Source organism: Nannobrachium achirus (genome assembly GCF_963921795.1).
Source record: "Nannobrachium achirus genome assembly, chromosome: 21".
In the NCBI taxonomy this organism is placed as follows: Eukaryota; Metazoa; Chordata; class Actinopteri; order Myctophiformes; family Myctophidae; genus Nannobrachium; species Nannobrachium achirus.
This window is the reverse complement of record NC_137828.1, coordinates 20,327,705-20,353,379: the sequence shown is the minus strand read 5'-3', so window position 1 is coordinate 20,353,379 and position 25,675 is coordinate 20,327,705. Positions and strand designations below refer to the sequence as shown.

At 41.4% G+C, this 25,675-nt stretch overlaps 1 protein-coding gene across 1 annotated transcript; it reads right to left on the bottom strand.

Annotated features, from left to right (window-relative positions):
- Positions 1-7,466: 7,466 nt before the first annotated feature.
- LOC308306632 (extracellular calcium-sensing receptor-like) lies at positions 7,467-25,549 on the bottom strand (the record flags this gene model as incomplete). The annotated part of the gene is made up of 10 exons (XM_080751673.1): positions 7,467-8,368; positions 8,676-8,799; positions 8,896-9,123; positions 10,578-10,853; positions 12,949-13,155; positions 13,952-14,221; positions 22,180-22,266; positions 23,177-23,450; positions 23,963-24,093; positions 25,409-25,549. 10 exons carry the CDS (start codon positions 25,547-25,549, stop codon positions 7,467-7,469), a joined length of 2,640 nt encoding a protein of 879 aa, XP_080607799.1.
- Positions 25,550-25,675: the final 126 nt, after the last annotated feature.

Here is a 25,675-nt window from a genome sequence, read left to right as displayed (position 1 = left end):
ACGGCCTGAATTATCACCGCGGAGACACAACCTTAGATGCACTCTCCCTGATGCACTATACTAGTGACATCGACCCTTGACCGTGTTGTCAGATTTTGCAAGAGAAATAAGCAACCAGGTCTTTCAAAACAAGGCCAACTAAGCGACGATAGGTCATAATATTAGCACTTTAAACCTATATGAATTGGCTATTTGAAAATAGCCGATCTACAAGCACAAAAACAAAACAGTGAAACATTTTGAATAATTTTCTAAACAATTGAAAAACACAAATCTGGGGGTCCCTGGCACAAATATTTTTAGAGGGGGGTGTGGTGTCTATTAAATACATATTCATTTGAGGTTCCTAAGCAAGCCCAAAAAACTGCAACCTGCAACTACACATTTACAACAACTTTACAGAAAAACAAGAAAACAAGCCCAACGTCACTGGACATTTAGTCACATTGTTTTCACAATATAATGGTGAGAAACCTTTTGTTTATCACCATATAAAGAGCTCAAAGGTTAGATTTAATTTTAAAGACAATAATATAGCTGCAAGCAGCGATAAAGTGTCCAAGGCATAAAAAGCAGGAAAGCAAAAAGGCATCAAGGGAAAGCAAAGAAGACATCAAAGAAAAACTAGAAGCAGTGTTCTTCCGAACAGGACTCCGGCAGTTCAGGTAGTTTTTTTTTTTTGGCCTAGTGGTGACTCTATAATAGGCCAAAGTGAAAAGGGTACCAACGTGTTCTTGGGCCTTTCACGGCAATCGGACGCTGCATGTGTGTGTGTTTTGCAAAAATTGACCCGCTGGTGGCGCTATAACAGGCCAATGTGAGAAGGGTGGCATCTGTTCCAACTTCCTTGGCCTAGTGGGAATGTGTGTGCAAAATCTCACACACATAGCAGGCTGCGTTTGAGACATTTTGTTCAAAAAGGATCAATCCTGCAAACCTTGGAATTCAATGTTAGCCAATTAGATAGAATATGATATCTGACAAATCCATCATGATTACATCACTGTAGAGATACATGTGTACTGATTTGTGTGATTTTCTGATAAAATCTGAAGGAGTAATATCGAAGAATGTGTTTTACATACTGTAAGTCGGCCTTCTGGTGGCGCTATAAATGGCAGATGTGAAAAATGCAGGGCACAGGTTTTTCCTTGGCCTCTGGGAAGTGTGCATACAAAGTTTTACACTAATCGGTGGTTATAGGTAAAAGCACAAATTGGCCTCTAGTCTACACAACATGTATGCAAAAGACTGTAGGCCTATATGCAACAGACATAAAATACTGTGATACTATTCACCTGGACAGTTTATGATGCTGTACATAGTAAGCCTTACCAAGCCATGAGGCCCATATGACTCGGCCGAGCCATGAGGCTCATAGGGCAGGAGCCCATCTCCTGTTTCTGTAGCGTGAGGCAGCTTGATGTACAAGTACACCCCCTTGACATGACGCTAGCATGTCGCAGAGACTTACCCCCAATCCAACCCTTGATGCTGAGTGCCAAGCAGGGAGGCACTGGGTCCCATTTTTTAGAGTCTTTGGTATGATCCGACTGGGGTTTGAACCCCGATCTCCCCGTCTCAGGGCAGACACTCAAACCACTAGGCCACTGAGCTGGTACATGAAATCATTGTAATCCTTGGGCATCACAACATACAGTAGGTGTAGACATCACATAGTTTGTATTATAATGCTTGGTTCAGGAGTTATGATGCAAAATACCTTTAGTAATGGCGGATATAAAAAATATGCATCAAGGAGGGGCATTTTTGGAAAGGCTCCATAAGGACCCAAACTGTACAAGTCTAACAAATGTCATTGTTTTATGCTTATATCAACCCCAGGCGGGATTTGATCCACCAACCTTCTGCATAAAAGGCATATGCTCTAACCGCTAGACAGCCACACATTTGGCGTCAGTCTTGTTTGTTAGAAAAGAAAAAGGTTCCATGTTTGTAGGCTGAGTGCCTTCGATTAAACAATGATTCAATAGCCATTGCCACAGTATTTTATCGATTTTTATGTAGTATTATGTAGTATTTGACATTTTTATGTGATCGTATTCTTTCACTCAGCATATAGGCACTAACCATTGGCTGATGCATACATGACAGTCATGTTTAGAAACAAAAAAAGTTCCATGTAATGTACTTAATATATATTGTGGGGGCTGAGACCAAACCAACACTCAGAAACAATTGAACGGTGTAGCCACACTAGCACTCAGCATAGGCACTAACCATTGGCTGATGCACATACATGACAGTCATGTTTAGAAACAAAAAAAGTTCCATGTAATGTACTTAATATATATTGTGGGGGCTGAGACCAAACCAACACTCAGAAACAATTGAACGGTGTAGCCACACTAGCACATTTATTTAGAAAAAGGACGACAAGCAGCAGAAAGGAGGACAAGCAGCAGCGGAGCTCTGCTCCGTAAAGTAGGTAGTAAGTACGAATGAAGTAGATAATCAAATGAGGAATTAAGTATTAGTAGTAGTAGTTCACCCCAAAATGACTCTTTACTCAAGCCATGGCGACTTGAGTTCAATAATATGTTTAGGTTTTTGTCGCATTCCTAAAACAATTTGCTTTCAATAAATTTACCCCCATTGGCTCCGGATGGGGACCCACATGTATGTGGGTCCCCGTCCGGAATCAATGGGGGTGTACTATAATCCATTTTTTGTCTGGAATGTTTCAATACAAAAAATAATAATTTAACTCAAGTCTCCATGGCATGACTAATCAATAGAAAAAAAGTCATTTTGGGGGTGAACTACTCCTTTAAACAATAAAGCCAAGTAACTCAGGTCAAAGTCAAACACAGTCTAACAGTCTATTCAACCCATGATTCGTACTTGCAGTAGTTAAGCATGCTCGTTCCACCTTCACTGTGCATGTTCTCCTATATTGCCTGAAATGACAGATACGCAACATTAGGATTTCATTTAACTATATGGCATTTAAAAGGACTTGTGGAGTGTATAATTCTCTTACCGTCAGCTCCTGTCAGCATGGAGGAGTCAGTGGAAAGTGGTGAGTGGAGCAGAGAAGGCACCCAGCCCTGCTCTCTGCAGGTGTGCTTAGATTAGGCTGATTGAACAGGTAAATTGGCCCATCACTTAGCCCAGGGGTGGGCGTTGCCTTCTCCAGCCAGCTCTGAAACAAAAACGTCATTACTTCAAAACTTGAATACTTCAGAAGTGAATAATCAAAATTCAAGCCCATGAATTAAATACATGTAGCATATGCTTTGTGTAAAAGTATAAATGCTGATGGACCAGTTGTCACAGAAGTAGGTGTGGGTTGGAGGAATTAAATTGATGGAAAACATTAAATGAAACCAGAGAGACAGAACTGCATTGCAAGTTATTGTATTAGAAAAAACAAAACAAAAACATAAATGCATTGTTGGTATTCAGTTGATGTGAAACCCAAATAAGTCCAGGTCAAAGGTTCTTGGCAGTCAAGTCAGTGTTCAATGTTCAATGTTCAGGGGGCAGAGTGGAGTTTGGCTTTGGGAGAACTGTGGACTGGGGGGAATGTGGTGTATGGAATGAGTGTCACTGCTGCTGCTTTTTCCTACCCATAACCATAGATCAGACGGGATTGTGTCAGACAGGATTGTGTCAGTCTTTCTGCAGGCTCGCCATCTTTCAGATTCAGTACTAGGCAATAAACCTGGCATGGATCAAAGAAAAGGCCAAATGAATACAAAAATTATAATTTAGAATAATCTGCTGCACTACAGGCTTAAAACAAAATAATTCCATTAATCTGCCCAACTAGGCATTGTCATTAAACTCAAAATTACATCAATTCAATAATCAACGTTGCAGCTTACATACAAGCATTACATTCCAAAAGAAATTGTTTTATATTTAGATCCCAAAAACCAAAAACAACATAAACATTTCAAAGCACATGGTCAGCTTACCAAGTCACATTGTTCCTCTATCACACACAGCGAGTGTATCGAGTGGATCAGGTGGATCAGGTAGGTGAGGTATGTCTAAAAGCCAAATTATTGTATGGGTAAGTATAATGAATGAATTAAAACCGTTAGAAATAGGAATAGTTGTTGAAATAATGAACAGTACAGACCATTCCATGTTAAATCCCATGTTAAAGTTAGCCTTTTTGCTAAATCACCAAACAACTAGCAGACACATTTCAACACACTTTAGCAAAACTAACCAACCAAGCCATTGACAATAAACCATTGCACTGTCAACTCACCGCTGAGTAGATGGGCACAGAATGTAGTATTTAAGGCAGCAGCATGCGGCTTCCAAACAAACTGAGTGAGGAGGAAGTGGCCTCACCTCAACCGTTATTTATACACTCTTGCTTAACAAGGTTGCCATGTTTGGTTGGGTTGCCATGTTTGGTTGCAATACCAGGGTTTTCACGGCAACATTTTGTGAAATGCATTTTAAATGCATGAGGTAAGGCTTGAACAGGGGACCTCTGGAATGATAGACAAAGGCCTTACCAGGTGAACTATGCACAGCTCTTCACAGTGAGAAAATATTACTTTAAATGTTTGTTTTAGAAGCAGAAGAATAATTTGCATAAAACTGCAATATTTATTGAATTATTAAAAAAGAATGTTTCAATAAAAAATCCGATCTGACAGATCTTTAGATATTGGTCCAAAGTTAATGTAAAAAAAGTTCTGTGCACGTGATGCGAAAATTCCGAAATAAAAGCGGGTTTAAGCGTTTTACAAACTGCTCAAAATGGCGGAAAATCGAAGGGCAGAGCTTACTTAACAAAGACTAACCCTCTACATATTTGCCAAATGCCATGAACGTGTCACTTTGCAAGTATGATTTAGAGGCAGAAGAATAATTTGCATGAAACTGCAATATACAGTGAATTATTAAAAAATAATGTTTCACTTTAAAAAAAATCCGCCGAGACAGATCTGACCGTATTGGTCCAAAGTTCATGTAAAAAAGGTTTTGTGCACGTGACGCGAAAATCCCAGGAGGAGATAGATTTTGACTGTTTTTCATATAATTCAAAATGGTGGGAGAAGTAAAGGCCAGAGGTCAAAAGTCAGAGTGTAAAAGTTGTTCGGCATGAGGTGACGCATAAGTGTAGACAGGTTTCATGGCTGGACCTGAAGGATGTTAACATCAACTCACAACCTTCTGCATATCAGGCACAAGCACTGACCACTACACTACGGCTGTCACACATAATTGACCATGTTTAAAAAAAAGTTTCATGTAATGTACTTGACACACTGAGTGCCTTTAATTAAAAAATGATTTAATAGCAGAGTGCCACAATATGATTTTTCCATATTTTGGAGGCATGAAGTAAAAGTAATCTGAGTAGATGTAAGCGAGTGTTTCTGGAATTTTCCTGCAATCTTATTTTCTTTCAAAATGATATAGCACCCCCCTTTGGCCAATTGGGGTAAGATTGGTTTCAGTGATATTTGGACTAACCCTCTACAGTAGTTCATCATGAAAATTTGACTTTCCATGTATGTTTTAGAGGCAGAAGAATAATTTGCATAAAACTGCAATATTCATTGAATTATTAAAAATCACACCCGTGTGAAGTGGAGCTGTGTGTGTGTGTGTGTGTGTGTGTGTGTGTGTGTGTGTGTGTGTGTGTGTGTGTGTGTGTGTAGATCATGTGTACCGATTTTTGTGACATTTGAAGAAAATATGTAGGAAAAGGAGCAAAAAGTGTGTTTTGGAGAAAATTCAAGATGGCGGAAAATCTATCCTGGCGCAAATGGGCGTGGCCTATATGGGGAGATGCGTCTTGACCCAAGGAATCCAGGGAAAAAAGAATTTTAATTTTCCGATCTACGGTTCAAGAGTTACGGGGCAAAACGTAAAGTGGGCCGTTATAGCGCCACCATGAGGCCGAGTGATGTAATTATTTTTCGATTCATTCTTAAAATCATTATGAATCTCCTCTCCGAGGTTTGAAACTGTAGCTCCTATGGTTTACGAGAGAAAAATACTTGAAAGTGATTTCTTGCATTGTCCCATTATAAGTCAATGGGGACAATTAAGCGTCGTTTTTTGCCGATTACGTCGGCATGGTAAGGCGGATCGGAACGAAAGGTAATAGAACACCATTCCCGGCCGAGCCGCACATTTTGATGTATATATTGCGCGAGTGGCGTAAATGGTGCGGCACTAGTTACGCGCCGAAGTCAGGCTACATACACACAGACACACAGACACACAGACAGACACACACACAGACCCACACAGCCACGTATAGGGAGCTGCACACAGCTCCAAAAAATGTTTCAATTTAAAAGATATCCGATCTGACAGATCTTTAGATATTGGTCCAAAGTTCATGTAAAAAAAGGTCTGTGTATGTGACGCGAAAATTCCAGAATGCGTTTTACAAACTGCTCAAAATGGCGGAAAATCTAAGGGCGGAGCTTACTTAACAAAGACACAGATAGCTTCCGCTTGAGTCAAGGCACGTGTGTAAGCAACTTGCATGTCTTTAAGTAATTAATTAGTTAGTTTCGCCACAAATTTCTGCACGTAATAACTGCCGCACAATTTACGCCACCCACGCAATATATACATCAAAACGTGCTGCTCGGCCGGGAATAGGTTGCTATTACATTTCTTTCCGATTCGCCTTACCATGGCGACGTACTTCGCAAAAAACGACGCCCAAAAACCCCATTGACTTAGAATGGGGGACATTTTGGCACGTAATAACTGCCGCAAGATTTACGCCACCCCTGCAATATATACATCAAAATGTGCGGCTCGGCCGGGAATGGTGTGCTATTACTTTTCTTTCCGATCCGCGTTACCATGGCAACGCAATTCGTAAAAACTACGCTCAAAAACCCCCATTGACTTTGAATGGGGGACTCTGAAAAAAAAAACAGAAACTTTGGCCCCACATTACTCTGACATACTTTTGCCTAGCAACGTCACTTAAACTTTAAAATGCACACACAACTTTGGTCTTTTTCCGGCCAATAGGGATGAGCTGTCATTGATTAAGCCCCGCCCCCTCTGTAACAGGAAGTGCCCTTCGCCAAACAGGAAGTGCCTCTTTATCTTGTGAACCGTTTGTCGTACAGACGCGTGGGTGGTGTGATATGACTTGATTAAGAGTCCTTAACCTTAATTGGGGCCTATTTCTCTAAACAGGAAGTGCCCCTCACCAAACAGGAAGTGACCCTTTATCTCGTGAACCGTTTGTCGTACAGACTTGTGGATGGCGTCAAATGACTTGATTAAGAGTCCTAAACCTTAATTGGGGCCTATTTCCCCAAACAGGAAGTGCCCCTCGCCAAACAGGAAGTGACCCTATATCTCGTGAACCGTTTGTCATACAGACTTTTGGGTGACTGTGGATGTCTTTATGTCTTTATTTGTTATATGTTAAAAATCACAATAAAAATATGTAAATAAACAAAAACAAATTTATTTTCATTCAATTCAATTTAACCTCGACCCATGATGGACTTCTTAGTGTTTCTCTCAGGTTTCAGAAGGATTATGTAACACTTTGGTCCAAACAGTGCCACCAAAATTCCAAAACTGGATGCTAAAATAGCAAACACCTCCACCACATCTGCATATTTTCCCGGAGAGCTGATATATGCCGGGATGAAGGCTATCCACACGGCACAGAAGATCAACATGCTGAACGTGATTAACTTGGCCTCGTTGAAGTTGTCTGGAAGATTCCTTGCCATAAAAGCAAGGACAAAACTGAGGAGAGCCAGTAACCCGATATAACCCAGTAACACCGCAAAACCAACCGTTGATCCCACATCACATTCATAGACGATCTTATCACTGTGATATTGTGTGTTTTTATAAGGAGTTGGTGAGGAACACACAAGCCAGGCCACGCAGATTGCTGCCTGAATGGAAGTAAGCGCCAGAACTGTTCCTCTCTGCTGCATGGCACCAAACCACTTCATAATGTCTGCTCCTCCAGGCTTGGAGGTCTTGAACACGGCCAACACCACCATAGTCTTTACCAGGATACAGGAGACGCACAGGACAAAGCTGATGCCGAACACTGCGTGTCTCAGCTGGCAGGTCCACATTCTGGGACGACCAATGAACAGCAGTGAACACAGGAAACACAGTTTGAGTGACAACAGGAGTTGGAAGCTGAGTTCTGAGTTGTTGGCGCGCACCATGGGCGTGCTGCGATGATAGATGAAGATTCCCAGGACGACGGCACAGATGAGTGTGCCCAGCAACGAGATGACCGTCAACGAGATACCAAGGGACTCGTGGTAGGAGAGGTACTCCAGGCTCTTGGGGACACAGTGGTCACGCTGAGGACTTGACCAGAAGTCCTCTGGACAACTGGTGCACTCTGTGGAGTCTGACAAAGATGGCAAGGTTAAAGGGACAGACAAGTACAGTATGGAGGGTATGCGCGTGACATCATAATCATACCAGGAACGCCTACTGAGTGGCAAAAAAAAACACTTTCTGGCTTTGACAGCCCATATATCCAAACAGAAAAGTCCTAGCCGATTGCATTAAGCAACATCAAACAACGTTAACCTCACTTTGCCCCTCACTTTGCCACTCGGTTTTCCATTCATTTTATGCATGCGCATACCCTCTATTGTCCAAAAGATAAACTACTCTACCTTGCAACAGTACATAATGTCCTGTAGACCTACCAGTCTCATTGCTGATCTCTCCCCCAGAACAAGCAATGCAGTCAAAGCAGCAGACAGGTTCTCCTTTCCTTCTGGCCACACGGGTTCCAGGGGAACAGCTCTCACTGCACACTGACCGAGGAGGCTACAGAGGAAAACAACAATGATAAATGTTTAGTCTAAACTCATTGACATTCACATCATGGGCTCAGCATTATCTATTTTAGAAACCTGAAGTGACCTTTTTGGATTCAAAGTTCCAGAAGATTCTGTCTTCATCAAGGATGAGTTCTTCAACTCCGGAGGCTGACTTCTTGTACACTCCCACATTGCTAACTGTAGTGCTTCCATCAGGGAGACTCACCAAGTTAACAACATCGTAGATTGGTAAAGGATCACCATTCTCATCAAACGATACAGGATCACCAGACGATGTGGTGAAGTTGACCGTTTCCAGATAATAGACAAGCTAAAATTGTGATGAAGAGCAACAGACTCTTAAAAACCTACGGTATGTTGTAATATACAAAATACTTGTATATTAGTTCTGTCAATATTCAAGTTGTTGTTGTTCCAAGTGTCGTATCCTATGAATCCATATATATTTTGTACTTACTGTACTGTCATTTCTACCCCGAACTTAAGGGTGTGTTCGTAAGTTGCATTCCTAATTTAGCTGTAGGCACGGGGTGTTGTCAGCATTAACATTCCTTTGGTTAATCTAGGAGCTGGGAGGCCAGCAGTGATCCATTGAGGTGTAGATAACCTTTTGTTTGACAGAAGCCCATTTGGTCACCATATGCTAAATCTAATCTCAAGAGAGTATCAACATGTCTGGAGGTCTGGACCAATGGAATGACAGGTCTCAGTTAACTTTGAAAGAGTATAAGAAGTGTGCTTCCACGGGACGCCGGAGGGCTGCTGCTCCTCTGTGGCTCCATACATCTATACAATAAACCTGGAACCTCTGATCGAACCATCTGCCTGTCTCCATCTCTGCCTGCCTCTCTTCTTAATATCTTCTCTCCAAGCAACACGGTTGAGAAATAGTTAAACTGTCTTTAATATACGTCACAAGTCCATGTATGAACTATTACATTTTAAAGGAGAATTTTGTCCAAAAAGGCAATCTTAACTCTAAAAGTAGGCTACTTATTTGGTCCAACAAAAGGTGGTCCAGTTGTTATTTTTTTCCATCAATCCTACCCGACCAGGGCTTCATACAGGAGCGGCCGGATAAATTGTTAATCCGCGTATTTATCTTGCTCAAAAGTCCATCTTTCCGCTACATGCCTTTAATAATTAATTGCATTTAATGCCTCGAGTCAGTATGCATTGTTTTTTCCACCCAGCTCTGCCATTCTTGCCATAAAGCTGTGAACTTTGAACTCCAGTTGAAATCTTGTGTCTCACGCCCGGGAGCAAACAAAAGATTTCAGCTTGAAAAACAGCTTTCTGTGTCCCAGGTTGCATGTACCTTGACACAGTTAGTATGAGTATATAAAGGCCCATTCCCACTGGGCCAGATAACAGATAAAAAAATCTCTTTCTCCAGATATTTTTCCATTCAAAGTGGATGGTAGATAGAGATAAAAAAAATATCTACCACAGATATTTGCCACAGATACTTTTATCTGTGGCAAATAATTCTTTTATCTCTATCTACCATCCACTTTGAATGGAAAAATATCTGGAGAAAGAGATTTTTTGTATCTGTTATCTGGCCTAGTGGGAATGGGCCTTAACACTGATGAACATTTAGTGCCAGGTAATTAGTAATTCCATTCATCATCCTACTGTACTAATGTCAAGTTTCATGCTTTTTAGTACCAACGTTCAAATTCCATATCCATTATTATTCAAAAATGTAATTCAACTATAAACATTTACAATTAAACTATGATTTAAACTATGATATTACACCTGCCATGGTTGTATTGTCTTCAAACTGGCACAGCTGTGCCCAGTGAAAGGCCCTCTTCCTGGCACACACTGCAACATGTCGTGGAGGGCATAGGCCAGAGAATACACAGCCTTGTACACTGTATAATCTTGCCTGAGATCTGACACATCCAGCAGTATTGTTTCTGCTGTTCCCAGGTCCTCTTGTCCTGTACACACCCGTCCACCAGAATCCACCCACTCTGACGGAAGTGGAGCAAATTTACAACGAAACGTGTGCTCCCAAAACGTCCTCACCTGAAGGAACAACAACACATCTTAAGTATTGTCACCTTCTTAAATTAATGGCTTACGTCATTTTTTGAGGGAAATAATAATTTTGCCCCTTTTAGTATAATGGTTACACTGGTTACACTGGTTAATAATTTTTGCCTGCTTTTGGAGACAGTCAGTAAATAATTTGGCCTAAATCCGGTTTAATCATATTTAATCCCCCAAATATTACATAACTGACAGACAGTGTTATTTTTAAATTAATAGTCATGAATTGTTATAAACCTTTTGGGTGAAATGATTGAGAAATATATCATTTTGTTTTGGATCAGTTGTTTTATTGTTCCTGAAAAACATACACAAATTACTTAGGCCATTAGTTTAAGAAGGTGACGGTATAGGTCTTGGGAATAACATTTCTGTTTAAATGCTATAGCTGAGGCCAAATTGGTCAAAAATCATCAATTTGGTGCACTTGGTGAAGAGTTTCTGATTTTTGGTATGGTGTTAGGTATGGGCATAAGGTTTTCAAAAACCATCGCAAACAAGTTGGGCTCGCCCCCTAGTGGTCTGTTTGCAATGAATCAAATATTACATACATCAGTATATGGTTCAAACCCCAAATAATTGATGAAAGAGATTTCTCAATGGATTCTGTTATTATTGGGTATGATAAACAACATAATAAAAATTCAGGAAGAAATAACTACCGGAAAGGCTTCATTTTCAAGATGGCGTCCACAATGGCTGCCGGGAGCTGAAAATGCCTATAAACTGGGTTTTAATTTGTAAAAAATCATAATAAATCTGCACTTGGTGAAGAGTTTTTGATTTTTGGTATGGTGTTAGGTATGGGTATAAGGTTTTCAAAAACCATCGCAAACAAGTTGGGCTCGCCCCCTAGTAGTCTGTTTGCAATGAATTCAATAGTAGACTTGTTAGTATATGGTTGAAACCCCAAATAATTGATAAAAGAGATTTCTCAATGGATTCTGTTACTATTGGGTATGATAAACAACATACTAAAAGTTTAGGAGAAAATAACTACCGGAAAGGATCCATTTTCAAGATGGCGTCCACAATGACTGCCAGGAGCTTAAAATGCCTATGAACTGGGTTTCTTTTAATGTGTACAAATTCATAAAAAACATGCACTTGGTGAAGAGTTTTTGAATTTTGGCATGGTGTTAGGTATGGGTATACGGTTTTCAAAAACCATCGCAAACAAGTTGGGCTCGCCCCCTAGTGGTCTGTTTGCAATGAATCAGATATTGGATAGGTCAGTATATTTTAGACCACTAGGGGGTGAGCCCATCTTGTTTGCGATAGTTTTTGAAAACCTTATACCCATACCTAACACCATGCCAAAATGTAAAAGCTAGTTACCAAGTGCATATTTTATATGAATATTTACACATTAAATAGGCATTTTTAGCTCCTGGCAGCCATCGTGGACGCCATCTTGAAAATGATGCCTTTCCGGTAGTTATTTTTTCCTAAACTTTTAGTATGTTGTTTATCATACCCAATAGTAACAGAATCCATTGAGAAATCTCTTTTATCAATTATTTGGTGTTTCAACCATATACTAACAAATCTACCATTGAATTCATTGCAAACAGACCACTAGGGGGCGAGCCCAACTTGTTTGCGATGGTTTTAGTAAACCTTATACTCATACCTAACACCATACCAAAAACCAAAAACTCTTCACCAAGTGCAGATTTATTATGAATTTTTACACATTAAAACCCAGTTTATAGGCATTTTCAGCTCCCGGCAGCCATTGTGGACGCCATCTTGAAAATGAAGCCTTTCCGGTAGTTATTTTTTCTTGAATTTTTAGTATGTTGTTTATCATACCCAATAGTAACAGAATCCATTGAGAAATCTCTTTCATCAATTATTTGGGGTTTGAACCATATACTGACGTATGTAATATTTGATTCATTGCAAACAGACCACTAGGGGGCGAGCCCAACTTGTTTGCGATGGTTTTTGAAAACCTTATACCCATACCTAACACCATACCAAAAATCAGAAACTCTTCACCAAGTGCACCAAATTGATGATTTTTGACCAGTTTGGCCTCAGCTACTAAACGAAACCACAAACTCACTATGGCATTGTCATGGCTGTTGTCAGGGTCATTGTCAGGGTGGATTTTTAACAAGAATTCCTTTAGACCTGGTATCTCTCCACGACGGATGGCCACACACAGAGTGCCTCTTAGGTAGGGCATGAAGTTACGATTCTGGAGTATAGTATCTGTCGTCCAGCCCTCACTGCCCATCCACTGCAGACCTGTGACATTCTGCTTTACCACCTGTTGATTGTGTTGACCAGAATATTAGTACATTTAAATTAGGTGGTTACAAAATCCTTGCAATTAAAGTGCTGCTTTAACCTCTTAACTCCAATTTGAGGTATTTGATTTTTTTGTCATAAATCAGGGCTATTGAACACCCTTTACATCTGAGTGTTGGAAAGTAGTAAAAAGTGCTTGGGACAAAACCTCCTAACCCCAAACCAGCTAACTCCACCCGATTGGCCCTCTCTTTTTTTCATAAATATGTGCTATTGAACACCCTTTACGTCTGTGTGTTGGTTAAAATAATATTGAACCAATGCAAAGTAGTAAAAAGCCCTTCGGTCAAAACCTCCTAACTCCACTTGACCTCATTTTCCCGAAAATGAAAATGGTGTTAGGAGTTTTTTTTCCATGCCATACCTGAAGCAGCATTCAAGAGAATTGACTTGTCCAAACTCTCCTGAACTTGAATGCAGCAACTTATGTTAAAAGAATTGCCCTCTCTGTGTAGAAATCCACACCACATCTCCAGTATTGTCTCTTTCATGCTTAGTTTAGTGTGTTATGAAGTACCGAAAATAGCCGACCTCCAAGCTCACAACGCGTCACGCTGCGACGCGTTGTGAGGTCTGCTATTTTCAATATTTTCACAACAAGGCCCTTTTAGAAATTTCAGCCCCTGCCTCTCTAGCATTCTCTGCACGTCCCTGCTGCCGAAGACTCGAGATGAATGAAGAAAACGATTGTTCTGGGATATCATAACATCAGATTAACATGGTAAGGCGGCTAGCCCGCAATTCACAACACCAACCTCCAACAAGAGATCAACCATATAGGTCCCATATACATATGCGATGACCACACGGGCTGTGGATCTCTTCACCAGAGTGACGATCCGCTGGAGTTCAGCTTGGTCGTGGTCCCAGGGCAGAACCTCCACGTACGCCAGACAACCCAGACCGGACTGGGCCAAGGCAGACTGGAAGGACTGGGCAGCGTTGCGGCCATAGGCGTCCGCCATAAACAGTAGTCCGACCCAGGTCCAACCATACCGCCTCATAATCTGGAGCATCACTCGCACCTGATGAATGAGATAGAGCTCTATTGATCCCGCAAGGGAAATAGAATGACACAAGTGTATCAGATAGATACTATGTTGCAACTATTTATTTTGTGACCGCAATGGAATTAAGTCTACAGACCTTTTGTGATATCCTGATATTTTTGAGCGGTGCAAACCGCTCCTATAGACCGCTTTTTTACCAAAAATTATGATGTCACTAATGATGATGACATGAGTTAGCTAGACCAATGAAACACTTCGATTCTGTTGATTTGTCCATGATGTCATAGGCACAGAGGCACCCGATTGGTTCACCCTGATTTAGAACGCGTTTAGGCCGCAGAAAATACGTCATAAAAAATGATGTCATAGGCACAGAGGTACCTGATTGGTTCACCCTTTAGGCCGAAGAAAATAAACATGGTGTCCAATCAAATGCTTACTTGATTATGAATTGACCAAACTGAATAGACCAATGAATTTGAATTTCAAAATTGTATTAAATGAATATCACCCATAAGCAGAGAAAAGTTAAACAACCACACTTTTAGACAGACTGTGGATAATTTCACAGGTTATGAATGATAGGCAACTAATACAAGTTTAAAATACAAATAAAGAGCTTTTGAAAAAAAAAAAAATGATGTCACTAATGATGATGACATGAGTTAGCTAGACCAATGAAACACTTCGATTCTGTTGCTTTGTCCATGATGTCATAGTCACAGAGGCACCCGATTGGTTCACCCTGATTTAGAACGCGTTTAGGCCGGAGAAAATACGTCATAAAAAACAATGTCATAGACACGGAGGCACCCGATTGGTTCACCCTTTAGGCCATTGAATTAGAATTTCAAAATTGTATTAGATGAATATCACTGATAAGCGATAAAATAACCACACTTTTAGACAGACTGTGGATAATTTCACAGGTTATAAATGACAGGCAGCTAATACAAGTTTAAAATACAAAGAACAGACTTTGAAAAACTAAAATATTCATCTTCTGGCCTCTTCTCGCCTCTCTGGAGATCGACTCTCTGTAGCTCTACTTATTTTGGAAAAGATAAGTATCCACACGCTTCCCCTCTGCTCCAAGGCTCCACCATGGTCACCTTGTCCTTTGGTTTCCTCTCCCAGTAACTACCACAGATATAAAGAGCTAGATGCCTCGTTCGCCTACTATATACCATCTATTGTGATGTGAACATGACATCATGTACATGATTGAATAGAATTGGTTTATATTGATGATTTATATTGTGAATGTTAACCTAGTGATTGTGAATGCTAACTTGTCGATGCTGATAAATGCTGACTTGGTGATTGTGAATACTAAACTGCTAGTGTTGAATTTGGCAAATGTATTGTTAGAACAGCTAGCTATTGATTGATCATGGCCACACACACACACACACACACACACACACACACACACACACACACACACACACTATGGCGGCTTTATCGTGCCACATGGACGTTGCTACACTCGCGCGCACGCATTCGATTTTATCTGTGTTGTACTGAACGCATGAACGTCTCCTGTCATTTTCAAATGGCTTTTGAATCAGAACGCGCAAACGTCGCCGGCACGCGTCCCCCTGTGCCTTCTCTTTTGTGCCTCACAGGGGAACGCGAGGTCGCGTAGTGTTAGGCGTTTGTGGCGAACGCATGTGTTAACGCACGCATACATCTAATGGCCATGTGGCCATCATGCGTGAGACGACACGGTCAAATGCAGCGCCGCCATGAACTGTACGCGTGATTGACTTGTTGCTCTGCTCTGGAACGCACGCGTGAGATGTGTGCCACCCATTTGATTCTCAGCGCTAAACCTGCGTGTGTGTGTGTAGACGTGTATATCAAATAAAACATCCAGACGTTCATGCGAGCATGCGTTGGTCTGTCTCCACTGTGGGCTGCATGCTCTCTGTGCTCCTTGGCTGACGTAGCAAATTTGCTTTATATAGGCCTATTTGAATTGGGATAAAATACAGACCCTCAAGGACCACCGGTGGTCCTTTGGTGAGTTGGTGGTCCTGGTGGTCCCCCCCCCAAGGACCACCGTTGGCCAAGGACCACCGTTGGTCCTTGGGGGAAGTTCCAAGTGGTCCACAGCTAAATTATGGAGAGTTGTTAACCAAATGGATCTTTTAAATCTTTAGAGTATAAAGTGAAACCAAATAGATTTCGTTTCATTTTCTGGAAACACCCCGCCATTCCGAATATATTATTTATTATTATTTGGGCGATGATGTGATGTTGAAATGTAACTTTCAGATCAGCGCATGCATGAGTCACGGCCTTGCGCCCTGCTGGTTGGGACTAATATATTAAGTAGAAGTGTGTTGTGTTTATGGACTAAAATAACAGATGCTGGTTATTTTATTTGTTTTGCCCATTTTTATATTTGCATTTTAACCAAATGTTTTAATCCTTGACTGATTGAGACTATACATATTTCGTTAATTTATTTATATTTATTTATTTATTTATTTATTTATTTATTTAACTGTTTTTGTTTTGTTTGGTGTTCCTAAGTTGAGCCCTTCGGAATGGCTGCCTTCTGGTTAAGTTGTCAGTTAAATTGCTTTATTTATTATTTGTTTAGTTCTGTTCAGTTATGTTGTGTTTAGACCTTTATTTCGTTATTTGTTTGTTTTGTTTAGCTGTTAACTTCAGCTCTGAGCAGCGGCCTGGCCTGCCGGGCTCAATTTGTCACGCACATGTCGGGCTTTGGGCTGGGTCGGGCTTGAGAAAAATAAATAAAGAAAAAAATTGGCAAGATCTGTGCTTTGCATCCCGGCCAGCAGCAGTTCCAGTGAACGGGTTTTCAGCGCTGCGGGCAGAACCATCTCCGAGCGAAGGACATCGTTGAACGATTTTCTTCATCACAATTTATAAGATCGGTGAGTACAGCCTAGCCTTTAACTGTTGGCAATATATACCCAATGGCCAACGTAGAATGTAGTCATCTTGGTCTCTTGTGATCTTATCATTTATTTATAAATGTATTTTATTTAATTTCAGCTGCTTGCTGTCTGATTGGATTATTCGCCGGTGCGGCCTCCCGGCGCGGCCTTGCGCCCAGCGCTGGATTTTTGGGACTATTAAACTGAACGAATAAGTGTTGATTCATACAAAGAAAAGTGCTGTGTTACGGACTAAAATAACAAATGCTGTTTATTTTATTTGTTTAGCCTATTTATATACTTTAATTTAACCAGGGAATGGGAATGTTTCGTTGCTTGACTGATTAAGGCTATTCATTCTAATATTTTATACACATACTTAACTTGAGATTGTTTATTTTAATTGCACAAATGTCGCACAACGCAAACTCAAAGGATTGTTCATTGTTAAATTGTCCTCGGGAGTCGGGACCTGTTTCACAATTGAATAAAGACAGTTGGTGAAAGGGGTATCATGTCTCTGTTCTTCACCAATATTTAAAATGTAATGAAAACAAAAGGCCGCCGCTACACGCACTCTGCAATTAAGCTTGTTTAGAAAAATGTCGGTCTTCGGGCCGGGCCGGTCTCCAATTGTCAATTATGTATCGGGCTTTGGGTTAGGGTTAGGTTACATTAGATTTCTGACCATTCTGGCCGCCTCCTCCCCTCATTGATTTAATTTCTGATCACCCCTCCCTCCATCGCACATAGTGTATTATTTGTGAGGAGTTGCTCACATTTAGATGAAAGGAAAGTGCTTCTGGAGTCACTTGTATATCATATATAGGCTATAGGCTAATATAATATAGGCCGATGTGTGGGTCTCTCGCCCTAGCTCGCGCGCGCTGCTCTCTGTGCCAGATCATGTCCAAATGGAGACGCTTTTGCGCAGCGAGTGAGCCAGCGGAGGGCAAGACGAGGGGCAGAGAGAGAGAGAGAGAGAGAGAGAGAGAGAGAGAGAGAGAGAGAGAGAGAGAGAGAGAGAGAGAGAGATCTCGGCAAGCGCCGAGGTCCATTTGGTTACCAACTGTCCAACTCCATCATTAATAAGCTGGGGATTGTGGACCACCTTAAGCCTCAAGGACCACTGGTGGTATTTGAAGCAGATGATCAGATCGTGCAAAACTCGGAATACCCCGAAACGCTTTGCGTGGTGTCACAGGCGAGAGAGATGAAGCAGGGATCCCCACAACCTTCAAGTTCATAGATTCCATATAGTTTCATTGTTTGACAGCACAATCATCAGTGTATTTTGGATTCATGTGTGAAATAGCCGATTTACAAGCTCACAATGCCTAGCAGCAGGAGGCGGTGTGAGCTTGTAGATCTGCCATTTTTGGCTAAAGTTCTCAGAATAGCCTATACGCTAGGGTTCAAGTGGTTAATCTACTGACGGCCTTAAAATAATGATTGCTGGATCATCGGCTTCTACGTCGATGTGTGTAAGGTCATGTTGCACCCCTCTTGGCCTTGGGCACAACGTATGCTTCGCCAATATCTTTATATAGGCCTATACAGACAGACAGACAGACAGACAGACAGACAGACAGACAGACAGACAGACAGACAGACAGACAGACATAGAGAGGGGGTGGGGGGGGTGGGGGGGGTGGGGGGGAGACGAGAGAGAGAGACCAGCTATGGTCCATTAATGTTCATGAATCTTTTTTTTTTTTGCGCAGCCTCCTCGCCAGCATGGTGCTTTAAAACGGCGAAATTAAACAAATATAGGCCTATTCGCTATATAAATATTTTGTTCGTGGGCCTGTGTTTCGCCGTTAATAGTTCTCCTTGGCTTTATTTATTTTTTCCTATAGGCCTACGCCAATGTAATGTGCACAGGAGTATTTTAGTTGCACAAAAAACAACCGCTCGCCCAGAACGAACCAACGGCGCAGTACAAAACCAAGGCAGGCAGGGTCCATTTGGTTTCATTTTACGCTCTCAAGAGTTAAGGGTCTATATAGTTCCGTTTGGTTACTCTCCATATTTTAACTGGAGATCACCTGCATGGAAACCCTAACCCCTCAAGGACCAACACAGCACTGGTGGTCCCCGGACCACTGGTTGAGACCCACTGCTGTAGACTCAATATACTGTAATCATATCGAACAAAAATAAATACCCTATGAATTCAATGAAATGTCGGCTTGACAAGTGTAACGCTGACACTGCATGTGTAATGGATGTGTAATGAATGGATGGATGAAATAATAAAATGTACTTTTCATCATGTCTGTTGCTAAGGTATGGCAACATGACTGGTGTCTTGCACGCACGCGAGGGCGCGCGTGCAAGACACCAGTCATGTTGCCATACCTTAGCTTTTGCTGAACTGACGCCACTGGTAAACCCCGACTCTGCAGGGTCTCCAGCGAACAAGACAGCGCTGATTTGGGACAAGCGCTAGAGCTGCAGGCAGCTCGCCCCGTGTTGCGTATCTATAGCAGATATACAAGCTCATAGCGTGGTGAATTGCGTGAGCTTGTAGCTCTGATATTTTCAACGCGCGTCACCATCGTACGACGAATAGGGCCTATATAGGCTGATTTTTAACAGCACACAGCACAGAAGAAGCAGCCCGCAGCATGCACGCTCACCCTTCGGGATTTAAACCACGCTGACAGATCATGATACAAAAATTATGATTTGTTTTAATGGTTGTAGCCTACTACTTTAACCAAATAATAATAAGAATAATAGGCTTAAATCTGATAAAATAGCCCAAAGGGAGCCACATGATAAAATAGCCTATATAAGGGAGACATTTTCCCAGCCGGTCACAGTGTCCGGTGCCGGTGGACTTTATAATTACCGGCCAATTAAACATTTTAACGGTCAATGGCACAACGTATGCTTCGCCAATATCTTTATATATACAGACAGACAGACAGACATAGAGAGAGGGGGGGGGGGAGAGAGAGAGAGAGAGAGAGAGAGAGAGAGAGAGAGAGAGAGAGAGAGAGAGAGAGAGAGAGAGAGAGAGAGAGAGAGAGAGGTAATGTTCATGAATCATGGAGACTTGTAGAGGATTGATTGAATAGCCATTAGACACCTGGCACCCCCTCAAGAACCACTGGGGGGCCCCGGACCACTGGTTGAAATCGAAAGGTTGATAACCCAAGAGGAGTGCATTTCGAGTAAATGACAGAAAACCACTGTCAGTAAGAAAGTAATGACGTGCTGCCGTGCATATCACCGAAAAAAAAAAAAGAAAAGAAAAAGTAGGCCTATACCTCTGCCCTCATGAAAGTCAGGCAAGACTGACGTTAACCTTTATTTTATTTAGAACATAAGATGAAACCAAATGGACCCTGTGTTCATGAATGAGTTAGAGCTTAAAATAGTGAAAGTCGGAAAAAATGCATAACGCACCAATGGATGCGAGCGAGGCAGCAAGTGGAGTAGACTACAGAGGCGCACATGGGTATGGTAGCTACCGTACCTTGATTACAGGAGAAAATAATAAAATGTACTTCTTAAAATGAATTCATCATGCTTGTTGCTAAGTATTGGCAACATGACTGGTGTATTGCATGAGTGCCTTCCTTCACACGTGCAAAACAACAGCCATGTTACCATACCTTAGCATTTGCAGAACTGACGCTGCTGGCGGGATCGCGCAGCCGAGGAGGAGGAGGAGGAGGGCCTATTCGTGGACTCTTTTCATTCTGTCTGTCTGTCAGCATATTCATTACATTACTCCGTGTGAGTAGCCTAATGGCAAAGCATCTGGATAAATCACTGTCTGTCTGTCTGTCTGTCTGTCTGTCTGTCTGTCTGTCTGTCTGTCTGTCTGTCTGTCTGTCTGTCTGTCTTCCTTCCACACTGTGTGGACAAATTGAATGAATTTTGATATTTTTATAAATGAATTAATAGGCCTACTGTCATTGCATTTCCATTTTTCAATTATACACCGAATAGCGCAATTAAGTAGGCCTAGGTCAACGAGTCAACCCAATTAGCACTCCCGCAGCTGGTCTGATTGGACTCTGACCAGCTCTGCGCTTCTCAAAGTTACATTAGATCATTTAAACCATTGTGGCATTATTCTCAGCCAACTAATGATAGTCTATTCTGCATTCTGGTTGTCGTCACCCCAAATAATGGATTACTTCTTCATATAATTAATATAGGATATAATGCAGCAGCACTCTTTATGTGCAAAGCCCTCTTCTATAATGATCAGATTCATTTTTACTCACAACAGAGTAAAATATATTTAAACTCTTAGGTCTGCATTGTTAAATGCAACGGAACAGGCAACAATAGTGGATGGCAATGGCATAGAATTGAATGGTTTGGTCTGTATTTGAACTGGAATGAGTTACTGCTTAAAACGAATACAATTAAACCATTGATATAAGAATCACTGTACATTTACAGAATTAAATTCTGTAAAAAAAATAAAAAAAAAATCTGAGATTTTTTTTTTTTTTTTACATGACATGTCACGCGTACCTTCGCGGAACCATCGTGTAAAGACGCGATGCGTCCAGACGCTTTGATGCAGCGCAACGTGTGCCCCGGAGTGCCACTGGAGCAGAACTAACGCATGCATGCACGCACGCATATGTAAACAAAAAGCCATTTGGCACACATGCGTCGCTTCGCTTAGCTGGCACGGAAAAGCCGCCATACACACACACACACACACACACACACACACACACACACACACACACACACACACACACACACACACACACACACACACACACATATTAACCATATTTATATGTAATGTGTGTAATAATAAAGATATTATTTAATATCTTCAATTTAAAAGGGAAAAGCATTTATGATTATTTAAAGAAAAGGCTTGAAAATCGAAGTCCACAATATATCATCCCTAAATATTTTTGCACCGATCACTTCGCACCGGTGCGATTTTTACTGTACTATGCACCTTGGTGAAATGTATCAAACAAATCAAAACATCGATTACAATAGAGAGAGGTTTTCCAGTGTGTGAAACATGTACTACTTGTTAGATATCTTTAGTCTGTAGAAGTTCACCTGGAAGGCATCACTTGAGATTGTTCTAAAGAAGGATGGGAACTTATTGCGGTCACTCAGACAGGAACAGGTGGAATAGTAACTTACCTGAAAAAGACACAAAATATATATTCTGTAATACACCTTTACATAATCGTGACAAAATTCCCCTGCAAGCAGAGTATGTGAGCAAAGCGGGGAGAAATCAGTCTCCATGATCACGAGCAGGGGTCTCGCATCAAATTCTGGGCCCTGGGTACAAGGATTCACTGCGGGGAGGGGGTTTAACCCATTTAGACTGGGAACACATTATTTTGTCCTTTAACTATTGAAAAATAGCAGATATACAAGCTCACTGCGAGCTTGCAGATCTGCTATTTTTGAAAAAATCTTGAAAATTTTGAGTCTTTGAATATTTCAAATTTCTCTAAGTTGTTTTGAAAAAAACTATGTTTCTATGTCAGTGGTGCTCAAACCTTTTCACGTGAAGGACCCCCAAAATGACATTTATTTGGCAACGGACCCCCATATCTAAATATTTAGTTCCAGGAACCACCCAGAAGAAAAATCTTAGTCACTAATGTTCACTTAAAAAATACAAATATTCAAAGATTTGCACACATTTTCACGACTTCACGAAAAATAGCAGATCTGCAAGCTCGCAGCGCAGCACTCGGTGCCGCGCTGTGAGCTTGTATATCTGCTATTTGTCAATAGCTAAAGTATAAAATAATTAAGGCCCCTACACCTTGGGCCCTAGTAACTCAGTCCCACTTCCCCCCCCCCCCCCCCTTGTGACGCCCCTGATCACGAGGCTGTAGCCTACTCGGATCCACTGCTCAAAGACATTCCCAGCCACTCTGCTCAAAATCGCTACCTCTCATCTAGGTTTCCCCCCCGCTTAGCTCACTGCTCCAAAACAAAAAGCAGAGGAAAATAAAAATTATTATAAATAAGTACAGTAGCAGCGGTGGTTGTATTATGCTGCAAACAATCAGCATTCAAAAAGGAAACTTACCATGGGCACTCTGTACAAACCTAATATACTAGAGATGGCAATAGAATGTGCTGAGGTATCACCACCCACTATTCCGAGCATTGAAGGAGAGCCAACACAGTTGTCGTCCAGTTGAAACTGCTCCTCTCCCCTACTGACCAATGACAATGCTGCACGAAATGCGCCTCCAAGAGTGAGACAAGTATCATAGAGACTATATCCCAGAGTCACATTGGGCAGCAGGCTGGGGTTTCTGTTGATCTCAGTGATTGCGAAAGCCATGGTCTGAGCCCATCTGAACCTTTGAATGTCAAAACTGACACACAAAACACCACTGTCACTTTGAATATGTATCTTTGTCGTAGAGATATACAACATCAAATTATCCGTTGTATAGCCTACTGTTTATCACAATCATACTCAATTTCATCATACTTCAATTCAAGGGAGCTTTATTGGCTTGAGAAAACGTACGTTTATATTGCCAAAGCAAGTGTTACAAATAAAATAAAAACAAATTGGAGGGGGTACAGCATTGTGTAAACAGAGCTATGTCACATTGTGACATTGTATATATATATATATATATATATATATATATATATATATATATATATATATATATATATATATATATATATATATATATATATATATACACAGGGTGTATATACAGGGTATTAAGCTTTTGGAACAGATAGCAGCATTATTTTTTCTCTAAATGCATTTAAAGTTAGCAGCTCTGTTTCATACTGAATGTGCAGTAGGTCTAGATGTCAGTCCGTGGTTTGTCGGACTCATACTCACCCATAGCAAGTGGGATCCAGCTGCTTTGTAGTGAAAGACAGCTCAGGGAAGACGGCGGAGGAGTGGATATAAAACAAACCGCCCAGATTAAAATCACCAGCCTTGAAGATTCTGTTGAGATTGAACTGTGCCTGTAACTCACAAGAAGACGAGGAAGGTGAGGAGGACAAAGGAGAAAAGAAAGAGAACATTATCAAGGACAGGTACACATGTGAAAAGGTGTGTATGTCTGTGGAAGCCCTCATGACTTTCCTCCTCTCTGTCTAACACCCCCCCTTTTCCAAATCCTTTGTCCAGTAGCTTTTATACACAGTGTTAGGCCATCCCCTGTGCCACCTTATGCCCTTACGTAATCTGTCACAATACCTATCTATGCAAAGGCAGAAGTAGGGGTGGGACTTAAACATTAGCAATTATTTGGTAAAATGTATTAACTTTGCACACACACTCCTTGGCTACCAAACCACAACCTCCAACCCTCATTTCTCACATGGCCCTCTTCTAGTGCCACCATCAGGCCCATTTTTTCAAACACATTTTTGGACACTGCTCCTACAGATTTTGCCCTAAAATCACGCAAAGCGCCTAGTGGTACACAGTATGTCTAGAGTCCTGTCATCAACATGGATCTGTCTCATTTAGCGCCACTATCAGGCGGATTTTTTCAAACACATTTTTGAACACTGCTCCTATAGATTTTGCTCTACAATCACGCAAAGCGGTACACAGTATGTCTAGACTCATGTCATCAACATAGATATGTCCCATTTAGCGCCACCATCAGGACGATTTTTTCAAACACATTTTTGGACACTGCTGACTGGACGGTCGCTCATCTCCCGGTTAGGGAGTCTTACTGGTAAAATAAAATAACTATGAAATGAATACATTCAGATCAGTGGTCACCTAATACACAGGATCAATTCTAGGCAAATGCCTTGTTAAAAAGAAGTCTAATGTGTCAGCAACACTATGTCAACATGGTTACTTTGCCAACTGTTCACACAATGTAGGTCTCCTGAACACACTGAGAAGTACGTTCTCATCTGACCCATGGGCCGACAGACAGTCGTGATATCCGTGGAAACATTTAGTTAGTTAGTTTAGTTATAGTTAGTTTGGCTTTTGTTTGGAATTTCTTTTGTTCATTATGCACCATCATACTTACTTAGTAAATAATAGTCATTTGTATTGTGTCTGCAAATATTAGTATACTGTTTAGATGGTGTTTACTTATCTTCCAAAGTTACTGTGGGAGTGTCATATCCTGTGGAGGTGCTGGCATAGGGTGCTGGTTGAAAGAGTAGCTAACCGCTGCAGCCTGCGGGAAGGAGTCTGCAGACCCGGGTCTGTAGACCCCATCCTGTACTTGAAAATTGTGGACTCTGTAAAACTCTGTGGACCACATTTACGTCGGGGGCGGCCGCCGCTCCACTCCCATCCGACTTTGGGGCCTCGGCCTGGGACGGCCGAGTGGCCCACGTCGCGGACCACCTCCAGGGACCCCTGGGAGTATCGCAGAGCTCCGGGGACCCCCTGGTGGCGGCGCGCCGCCTCCTGTGTATCCTTTAAAAAGTTCAGGTTCATTTGTTCAAAAAGTCAAAAGGTTCCAACAGCCATAGCATATACTTTGCCTTTAATGTTGGATAATCAACTTTTCACCAATTTGTTTTTTATGATAGACAGTAGATGTTTGTGTCTCTGACTGGATTA